The sequence below is a fragment of the Barbus barbus genome (genome assembly GCF_936440315.1).
Source record: "Barbus barbus genome assembly, chromosome: 42".
Taxonomy (NCBI): Eukaryota; Metazoa; Chordata; class Actinopteri; order Cypriniformes; family Cyprinidae; genus Barbus; species Barbus barbus.
In genome coordinates, this window is record NC_136720.1 from 14,551,326 (window position 1) to 14,562,852 (window position 11,527).

An 11,527-nucleotide genomic window follows, 5' to 3' on the forward strand; every position below is an offset into this window, starting at 1 on the left:
AGTATATACTATTTTTATAAGGATAGTTCACCCAAATATTAAAATTCTGTCAGTATTTACTCATCCTCATATTGTTCCAAATAAATATATTTGAAGATTAATTTCTGAATGTCTTAGTATTAGGTTCGTCCCATTTTTGCTTCAATAACAGCAGCATGAACTTCACATATTGTGTAAAACTTGATGAGGTATTTATACACTAATTTGACAGAGTCTCCACACAAGACAAGCTAATTTCAGAATAAAAACATGAAAAAAATAAGATATAAACGACTCACATTAGTCCTTGAAGCACGGATCAGCCTAAAGTTGCTCAATGTTAATTTTGTTATAACACACTGATTATTGTAGCTTTGTACAGTCCTGTGCCTGAAATCTGAGTCAGTATATGATGATAGGAAGGCATCAGATTAGAAGTTTGCTTCTAAGATGCCTATTTATCTAAATATGCAGAGAATAGATATACCCTTCACTGACTATGACATCATACTATGCTGTTTAGGTCAAGGTACCAGGGTATATAATGAAATATTTGTTTACTGTCATGACATCCATCCAAAAATCAGGAACTGGAGAAAAAAAAAAAAAAAAAAAACCTATGAGGAAAAAAAATATTCTCAGACAACTGGGTGTGTTCCAGTTATGGAATTATATGACTTATTAGACTAAAAAAGTTATTAGACTGTCGCGTGCAAACATTTTAAAATGTGGTGTATTGCATTTGTTTTACAATTTGGTTTAAAAGTAAGTAAATAAATAAAAAAATAATTAAAAAATTTAATAAATAACTTGTCTTAAGGTTAAAAGGAAAAAAATGTATTGCTATTGTGATCCAAACACTCAAACAAACAAAACAAAACAAAACAAAAAACAAGCAAAAAATAATTAATTCAAATGTTAGCTGCCCTTACAAATAGAAAACAGTCAACCAAACAAACATTTTAGCTGCTCTTAAGTTTGAACATAAGTTTCTTTTATAATCAAAACAGGCAAACAAATACATAAAAAATATTTTAACTGCCCTTATGTTTGAAAGTATACAACCCATTTGCATTCATAATCAAAACAAACTTAAACAAACAAAAAAAACTTAGCTGCTCTTAAGGTTAAAAGGAATACAAATTATTTGCTTTTGCAATCAAAGCAACAAAAGTTAAGGTTTGGGCCTGCTGTTAACCTTCTCTAACCACAAATGTGACCCTGGACCACAAAACCAGTCTTAAGTCGCTGGGGTATATTTATAGCAATAGCCAAAAGTACATTGTATGGGTCAAAATTATCGATTTTTCTTTTATGCCAAAAATCATTAGGATATTAAGTAAAGATCATGTTCCATGAAGATATTTAGTAAATTTCTTACCGTAAATATATCAAAACTTACTAATTTTTAATTAGTATTATGCATTGCTACGAGCTTCATTTGGACAATTTTAAAGGCGATTTTCTCAATATTTAGATTTTTTTGCACCCTCAGATTCCAGATTTTCAAATAGTTGTATGTCGGCCAAATATTGTCCCATCATAACAAATCATACATCAATGGAAAGCTTATTTATTCAGCTTTCAGGTGATATACAGGTACAGGTACATTAATTTTTTCTTGTAACATTTCAAAAAGTTAAACTTTCATAATGTACGTAGTATGTTATTTGTGTAAAACAGCAGATATTGCATTGTATGTGTCCAACCCAAATTTCCTTCGGGACAATAAAGTTTATCTTATCTTATCTTATCTTATCTTATCTTATCTTATCTTATCTTATCTTATATAGATTCATTACATGTAAAACATTTCAAAAGTTTTTTTGTTTTAATTTTGATGATTAGAGCTTACAGCTCATGAAAGTCAAAAATCAGTATCTCAAAATATTAGAATATTTACATTTGAGTTTCAATAAATGACCATCCCTACAGTATAAATTCAGAGTATCTCTTGTTCTTTGAAGCCACAATAATGGAGAAGACTGCTGACTTGGCAATGATCCAGAAGACGATCGTTGACGCCCTCCTTAAAGAGTTTAAGTCACAGAGGGTCATTACTGAAAGGTGTGGCTGTTTACAGAGTGCTGTATCAAAGCATATTAAACGCAAAGTTGACTGGAAGGAAGAATTTGGGTAGGAAAAGGTGCACAAGCAACAGGGATGACTGCAAGCTTGAGAATACTGTCAAGCAAAGCTGATTCAAACACTTGGGAGAGCTTCACAAGGAGTGGACTGAAGCAGGAGTCAGTGCATCAAGAGTCACCACGCTCAGACGTCTTCAGGAAAAGGGCTACCAAGCCACTTCTGAACCAGAGACAACGTCAGAAGCGTCTTACCTGGGCTACGGAGAAAAAGAACTGGACTGTTGCTCAGTGGTCCAAAGTCCTCTTTTCAGATGAAAGTAAATTATGCATTTCATTTGGAAATCAAGGTCCCAGAGTCTGGAGGAAGAGTGGAGAGGCACAGAATCCATGTTGCTTGAAGTCCAGTGTGAAGTTTCCACAGTCAGTGATGATTTGGGCTGCCATGTCATCTGCTGGTGTTGGTCCACTGTGTTTTCTGAAGTCCACGGTCAACACAGCCGTCTACCAGGAAATGTTTGAGCACTTCATGCTTCCTTCTGCTGACAAGCTTTATGGAGATGCTGATTTAATTTTCCAGCAGGACTTGCCCACACTGCCAAAAGTACCAAAACCTGGTTCATTGACCATGGTGTTACTGTGCTTGATTGGCCAGCAAACTCGCCTGACCTGAACCCCATAGAGAATCTGGGGTATTGTCAAGAGGTCGCTATCAAAGCAACCTGGGCTTCCATACCACCTCAGCAGTGCCACAAACTGATCACCTCCATGCCACGCCACATTGATGCAGTAACTCATGCAAAAGGAGGCCCAACCAAGTATTGAGTACATAGAAATGAACATACTTTTCAGAAGCCTGACATTTCTGTTTAAAATATCCTTTTTTTATTGATCTTATGTAATATTCAAATTTTCTGAGACACTGAATTTTGGGTTTTCATTATCTGTAAGCCATAATCATCAAAATTTCAAGAAATAAAGGCTTGAAATATTTCACTCTATGTGTAATGAATCTATATAATATATGGGTTTCACTTTCTGAAATGAGTGACACAAAATATTGACCTTTTTCATGATATTAATTTTTTTTTTGATGTACCTGTATAAGTCTTAATTAAAAAAAAAATGACACTTAAGACTGATTTTGTGGTCCAGGGTCACAAATGGTTTGCCATAAAGCTCTGCTATTTAATATACAAAGGACTCAAGCCTGGCCTAACAACAACAATTACAGCAGTATTGTTTTCTTACCCAGAATCAGTAAGCCACATTATAGAGGTTAACTTAATCAGGCAGCTTAAGTGATCTGTTTACCTGTACAGGCACTTTGGGAAATTATTTTGATTGAGTGCCAGTAAATAAAGAAGTTGAATAGGAGCTATGTTGTGGTTATACTGCCCTTCCCTCATTGGGTTTCGTAATAATGGTCCTTTTGAATAGGGGTTGAAGAGAAGGGGAAGGAAAGCAGCTCTTTGTTTGAAAAGATAAAGCCCTCGCTACTGCTTCGGCAGAAAATGTAAATACTTTGGCAAGTGTTAAACACACACACAAATTCATAAACCAATGGAAAAATGTTCACAAACATTTAAAGACAGATAGCGAAGAAGGGACAGATCCAAAACATGGCTTATTCAAAGGCCATATAGATTTTTTTTATATAACCTCAGAGTTAATCATTCATTCATTATTTACATATTTAACTTTTTTTATTGGTAAGATAAAACTTGTAACATTTCTACTGCTAAACAGATTTTTTTTTTTTTATGATGAAAATTTAAGTGCAAATGTAATTACCTTGTGAGTTTTCATATCCTTCAAGCAGAGTTTCCCATGTTTTATCATCCACAGCAGACAGGAAACAATTCCAAGGTTTGCCACAGATATTTCAGAAAAGTTAAACCCTGTCAACAGAAGAAAAAAAAAGAAGTTTGAAAAAACATAAGCAGGTATGTGTACAAACACAAGTTTCTTGAGAAAATTTCCCAACAATGAAACTATTTTGTATTATATATTACATTACGAAAAATCTTACTGACCCCAAACTTTTGAATGGTAGTGTGTGTGTGTGTGTGTAAAATTTCTTTGATACATTTGGGGTCAGTAATATTAATTTGATTATATTTTATTTTAAAGAAATTAATAGTTTTATTCACCAACGGTACATTAAATTGGTCAAAACTGACAGTGAAGACATTTATAGCGTTAATTTATTTTTTTGCTTTTTAAAACTTTCTATTCATCAAGAATTCGTGAAAGAAAAAAAGTGTGGTTTTCATAAAAATATGAAACAGTCCAACTGTTTAGTATGTTCATGAAAAATTGTCAGTCGTAAGAAATGAAGCTGAAAATTCAGGTTTGCCATCACAGGAATAAATTACATTTTAAAATATATTAAAACAGTTATTTTATGTTGCAATAATATTTTACAATATTACTGTTTTTTACTGTATTTTTGATCAAATACCCCCTAGTAAAAAATAATTATATTTAAAATACATTTATTTTATACAAAGTATAGTTCAAATCTATAAACATATTTACTGTCATATCAGTTGAGAAGTATAATTTTTGATATGAAAATAAGTTTATTTGGATTACTACTTGTGCACAATGCACATTTCTTTATGTTAAACCTAAAATGTGTTTTATTGTCACTACTGATGATTGGATGATCTTTGAATAACATCAGTCTTTAAATGAAAGATGTTTAAAGTATACTTGCAATAGTTCCACTTTTGCACAATCAAAAATATACTTCAGTATATCTTTAATTGGACTTCAACACTTCCACACAAAGTGCATTAAGTACAAAATTAGTTGTTCCAATTTAGCAGGCTTTAAGTATACCAGTATAGTATACTCTTTTTTATTAAAGACATTAATGTGTAAATGTATTAGTAGTATACTTAGCATCAAATAAATGTATTTTTATTACATTTTAGTATATTTATTTTTCACTAGGTCCTGCAGGCTTGGTGAGCATAAAAGATTTCTTTCAACATCATTAACAATCTTACTTACCCCTAACTTGTGAATGGCAATGTAAATTATTTTTGGGGTTTATGTTGCAATTGTTCATTTTAATTCATGGAAGTCTGACTATAATTCATACAGTACATGTCGACTTAAATTATGTATTATTATAGTCCCTACTAAAGTTACCACAAAAAGTCAGATTTTTACTGATATTTGCAAGACTTTCATCTTGACAGCTTCAGTGAATCATAACAGCTTGTTGACACAAGTGACAGCAGAAATCATTTGCCAGGGGATTCAAAATATAGCTGATTAACTATTGTCAGTGAGATTAGTTATTTACACAGTTCGGGGCCATAAATGTCCACCCACCAGCGCACATAGCGCATTGATTTATGTGCCAGAACAAAGCTGTTAAAAGACGTGCAAGTTGTGACAGATCTTAGTAGATGATTTGTACATTGTTTGAATTGCTCATTAAGCAAAACTTACCTGCCAAAGCCCATTTTTACTCACATTTGATGCTTGACAAGTGTTTATTTTTGTTATTCCTAAACCATACTAAAATGAGACAAAATTATTCATTATATAATCAAATGTAAGACGTTTATCTTGACAGCTTCAATGAATGTTAAGTGTACAACAAAAATAACAGCATTATGTTGATGTAAATGACCACAGAAATCATTCACAGAAATCACCAGTATAACTTATTATCTGTTGTTAAAGAGATTAGTTGTTTACACAATTTGGGACCATAAATTTCCACCCAGCAGTGAACAATTTCTAGCATATTGATTATTTGCCAGAACTCAGCAGTAATCTCAGTCGACTGAAGTGCTGAGGTCTCATAACATGTACCCTGTTCTTTTATCAGTAAGCCTCTTTGCTTTCATTCTCTGCACACCTGAAAGGGGAACTACGGGAGCCAGTCAGTTGATATTTAAAACTTGTTTCATGAGAAGGTGAAATTAATTAACTGCTGTTTTGTGAGCTTAGAACAATACATGGCAAAAAGGGATAAAATGCATTAAAATGGAACAGAATTTGGATGGTTTGCCTTCAGCTTGACAGATAAACAAAGTTTGCACTCAAGATTTTCTTCTTTCAATCTTTCTTTGCACGTTTAGTTGACAATATCACTAATATGAATGTGCATAGAATGCTGGAGAATTATCTTAAGCACGACATGTGGAGGAGTTTTTGCAAATACTTATTCACACTCACAGAATCTGGCTAAAATAAATGAAACAGCCTTGAATTAGTGCCATTTTTTTTTAGAGATGCATGAAAGGAACATGAAAATCCATATACAAAAACAATGTTTTCTGTCACACCTCAGATGAAATTTCCCAGCATTCTGCAGCTTTTCTCTTGCTGTGATTATCAGATCAGTTATTGTTTGGTGCTTCTCAACACATTTTTACAGGACCACTAAACTAAAGTGCCGTTGACAGCTTCTGACCAGAAATGCAAATGTTTTCACAAAGGAGAAAGAATCCTGATAAAATAGTGGTTAGTCCCTCTCTCTCTCTCTCTCTCTCTCTCTCCCGCTGTCTATCTTTTTTCATGGATGGAGATATGGAGATTATAGAATAGAGGACTGTGAGTCCTACCTGGTCTTCATTTCCAAAAAGAGAAGTAGAGTATCATTGACTGCTCCATGTTATGTTGACATGGCACATTTAAATGCACCCATGTATAAAACAGGCCGCATTGCTTAGCTGGACAGTAAAACAGTAGTCGTTCCACAATATATCTGTCCACATATAATCACTGAGACATAGAGGACATATCCAGTTGAACACAGTCGAGCTCTACATAGATGCAGAGTTAGGTTTTCCGAGGCCAGAATGGTGAGTTTTTTTTTACTCAATCATATACCAATCTTTTTATACAGTGTTTATGTAGTATTTATTTACTCGATTATTTGAAACTTGATAAACCATTCATTGTCTCAGAAATGTATATTATATTATATGTTATATTATTATCTTATATATTATATTATATTATACTATATTATCTTATATATTATATTATATGTGTGGATTGTTTTATTATTTATTTATTAGAAACCACAGGCACGTATTTAATAAACATTCTACATTTATAAGATTTTGATGAGCAACAAGACAGAGCTCTAATACAGTCATTATTTCACAAATATGTGCAAAATTCAAAATTACGCCTATTTTTTTTTTCTTGCTTTCTTACAGGGATCACTTGAAAATGACATCAATCAAGATTTTCAGGACGCCATTGATGTAATTCAGCATCACTCTCAGATACGACACTGTGACAATGGTACCATAATATTTAATATTAATATAAATGTAGAAACAAATGAAATATATTCTGTAATAGTATTAAGTATAAATTATTATCACCATTATTTTTTTTCATCCTCTTCTAACTGCCTCTTTCAGAAAATAAATACTATGAGAATTTGGAAAGTCAGCAGTCCTCTGTGAGACATGCCATCTCATATTATCAGTTCACACCTCATTTTGAGCCTCCTGGACCGATGTACGACTGGAATGAATCCTCAGTAGGTTTACAACTCATTTAATTTGTCACTTGAATTGTTTCAATGGTTATACTGCAATACTTTTACTCATGTTTTGTCTCTCTGTATCTGCAGTCATGGTCTCACATTGTGCCAGATGTGTCTCTGGGGCCATTGTGTTCAGCTGAGCCTTCAGCATTTTACTCAAATTTACCACAGCGCCACGGAAAAGGTACATTATTAGGTTTCTGTGTGTTTGAAAATGTAATAATTAAATATGTGGGAAAGTATGCGCTCTCTCTCTAACCTCATATTGTAATAACTGTACTGCATAAGTAAAATCACTTAAAACTCAAATGCAAGTTTTCAGAAATAATAATTAACATACTCCTAAAACTGACTGTACAGCATTTTCACAGTTCACAATTTTCAACAAAGTTGAGTCCTTCATAATCCAGAAGTGCTGAATTCATGGTGTATTCCTCTTCCTCATTAGGTCGTAAGAAGTTACGCTTATATGAATATTTGCACGAGGCTCTTTTCGACGACAACATGGGAGACTCCATCCAATGGGCGGACCGAGGGAGCGGCATCTTCCACTTCATCTCGAAAAATAAAGAAAAACTGGCCAAATGCTGGGGTCAGCGCAAGGGCAACCGCAAGACCATGACCTACCAGAAAATGGCACGCGCTCTCCGCAACTACAGCCGCACGGGTGAGATTGTGAAAGTGCGTCGCAAGCTCACCTATCAGTTTAACCCAGCTATACTGCAGCGATTCAGCTCTCTGTCAGGCTACAGCTCGGGCCCTTCGTCCAGAGACATGGCCCTTCATCAGCAAGGCTCTGCTGAGCACGTCTACTACAGCTCTCCTCTACCGGACTGTCATTACTGGTACGGCCAATACTCTTACCAGGGCGACTACGATCTTGCTACTGTTCTGACAATGCATGAGGACCCCAAAATTGGCGTTTCAGCTCAGTGATTCTCAAAAGTCATGCCAAGAATTCTGAAATTTCTGTCCTTTACAAGGGGGATTCTTTCAAATAAACCTCGAGAAAGTAAAAATTTTCAAAAGTGCATTAGAAAGGAGTGTATGCATGTAAATAGGATGATATACTGGTTTTTGAATGAAATTAATACTTCTATCAGCAAGGATGCATTAAATTGATCAAAAGTGGCAGCAGAGACTTTCATAATTTTACAAAAGATTTCGATATCAAATTAATCATTTTTAAGAGTATCACAAAAAAATCCTGCTAAAATTCAGCATTGACACTGCAGGGATAAATTACATTTGAAAATATTATTATTACTTTTCATTTTAAATTGAAATAATATTTTAAAATATATATTTTTTTTTTAATCAAATAAACGCAACCTTGATAAGCATAAGAGACTTCTTTCAAAAAATTTAAACTTTTCCAAACTTTTGAACCGGAGTGAATATGAACAGTAATATTTGGACACTCAAAATATATTAATTATTGCATTAAAAAAAATGACTTAAAAACTAACATTTCTTTTAAATTGACAGCAGAGCGAGCACTTTTTTTAAGCAAAACATTTCATAAACAGTTTTTAAATAATCAAAATGTTTCAGAAAATATTTTGTATGCAATTCTATAACATTATTATTATGCAAGTGTTTTATATCCACATACTTTTTGGGATCACTACTGTTTCTATAACAGTCTGTCTTCACTTGTTTACATAAGATCATTTGTGTTATCACTCAAATAAAGTTTCCTGTCTTGAAAATCCCAATTAATTTGTTTGTTAAACTCTCCACTGTGAAACACATATGCTTGAAGCCTCTGTATAAACTTTGGCGCTGATTTCTTTGCAAATGCATTGGGCCAAGCTTATCTAATTTCACAGAGAGAAGATTGTTTGTGACTGCTTTCTGTGTCATATTACAAACCGATCTCAAATCACCTTCCTCTTTGTAAGATAGCAATCAAATGCTGTATAATTTTCATACTGGACAATAAACACTGGTCTCATAACAATTGTTCTCTTTTATGACTGAAGTTTTAAACATTGCATTTCTCTCATCTATGTTGCTTTTCATATTTTTCTTTTTCAGCATTCCAAAGTTCGTGATCACTTGAACACAAATGAATGTGTTTTTTATGCGGAGCCTGCGTGTCATTGTTAGGTGGCTGTGGTTGTTATCTGTAAGAGTGAAGAGGATGTGGTTACTGGTTCCATATAGGTGGACGCTAGAGATGTGTGTTAGACCGAGATCAGGGTGTGTATGTTTGGGCCGACAGAAACTGTGGTTTTGGGCCAAAAAATGGCTGGTTATTTATGTACGGTCGTAGCTCATTCGAGAAAGGTCTATACACTCCCACAGCTCATTGCTATTGATAAAAAGACAGAGTTTTGTGGAAAACACACTAATAGTAACAAATTGTTCTTTTCTTAAATTATTGGTTATTCATTAATACAACGACACTTGAAACAGCAATCCCTACAGTAAAGATCACATTAACACTAACATGGTAAGAACCAATCAATTTTATAGTTTTGTTTTGTAGTTTTTATTCTGCAGTGGCCCCAAAACATACTTGGACAATTCAAAATGTATCAGTGTCATTGTATTAGAGCAAACCAAACACTTTTTAGTGGCCACTGTTGTGTACGAGTTAAAAATAGTTGTTTCTTCTGACCAGAACAGTCCGTAGGAATCTCAGACTGATTTGGAGGTGATTTCTTGCGGAGCATTACAGACAGGAATCTCGAAGAAAAGCCCTATGGAACAGTAAGAAGGAAGCTTAAAAGGATTGAAAATTCTGTCATCATTTACTCGTAAAATATATATATATATATATATATATATTGAATTATTTTTCTACTTCCAAATGTCACGTGTTACTTGCAGTTTCTTTGTATCATTTTTTACATTTTACTAGCAATTTCTGAATAAATCCTACAACATTTTTTTTCAATGCACCTTCATGTCTTTTCAAAACTATAATTTTATTTCTTCTGTGGAACAGATTTTTTTTTTACTCTTTTTGTCAGTGCAATGTACTGTAAGTCAACCCATAATCAGGTGTGCTTCATTGTATTGAATGTGCACTTGTAGTGTAGTGTATACTTGTTCAAATCTTAAAAGTATATAAGCACACGTCTTTTGGTGTGTCGACTAACATACTAAAGCACAAGTAAAGTACTTGATTTCATTTTTTACTGCAATGCGTTAGTCAATATTACATTTAACAATATGTTATTTATATTTATATTTATTTATGCAACTACCTCATTACAAATGGATTTAAATACATGGCATACAAGTTTCAATAGAAATGACATTAACGTGTATTTTAGTTGACTGTAAATGCTTGTCAGTACACATTTAAGAAAACATTTCAAAAAGACAATAGAATTATATAATATAATTACGAAATTATATATAAATTAACAAATAAACATACTTAAGTTGATCAAAAAATCACTCTAAACTTTGGTTAATTGCATTTGAAATGAATTTAAATGATGATACAGTTTAGTATAAATGCAACATGCAATTAAATGTCTGAAAACTTACTTTCAGCTCACACTTAAGTATATTCCTTTAAAGTATATTATTAATAATCAGTACTCTTTTTAAAAGTATGCATACTTTTTGACTTTTTCACAAGGGAATAGTGTCCAAAAAACAACAACAACAAAAAAACAAAAAACTGACTTTTACTGCACGGATTAAAAAAACACTGAAATTATGAGTGTGTATCATCACTAACTGGTTTTGTAATGCACTGGCATCAAGGGATCTTTCTGTCATGTCAACCAGTGAAGATGTGGACATATCTAGAGAGAAGCTACCCGCTGGAGAACATTTTAACAATGCATTAGAACGAGAAAAGTCCCAGCTGCAGCCACATGCACCTGCAGATCAGCAGGTAAACCATTCAGTTCAACACTTTGTGTCATCCTTGCACCCATTCTATTCTATTTTACAACCAAGTTCT

General features: G+C 33.3%; 1 protein-coding gene across 1 annotated transcript; it reads left to right on the forward strand.

Moving 5' to 3' along the window:
• Positions 1 to 6,720: 6,720 nt before the first annotated feature.
• On the forward strand, positions 6,721 to 8,847 carry LOC306861259 (transcription factor Spi-C-like). Its single transcript, XM_079403442.1, has 5 exons — positions 6,721 to 6,895; positions 7,259 to 7,346; positions 7,469 to 7,590; positions 7,684 to 7,780; positions 8,045 to 8,847. The coding sequence occupies exons 1-5, from the start codon at positions 6,893 to 6,895 to the stop codon at positions 8,530 to 8,532; spliced, it is 798 nt and encodes a 265-aa protein (XP_079259568.1). The 5' UTR covers positions 6,721 to 6,892; the 3' UTR covers positions 8,533 to 8,847.
• The last annotated feature ends 2,680 nt before the right edge of the window (positions 8,848 to 11,527 follow it).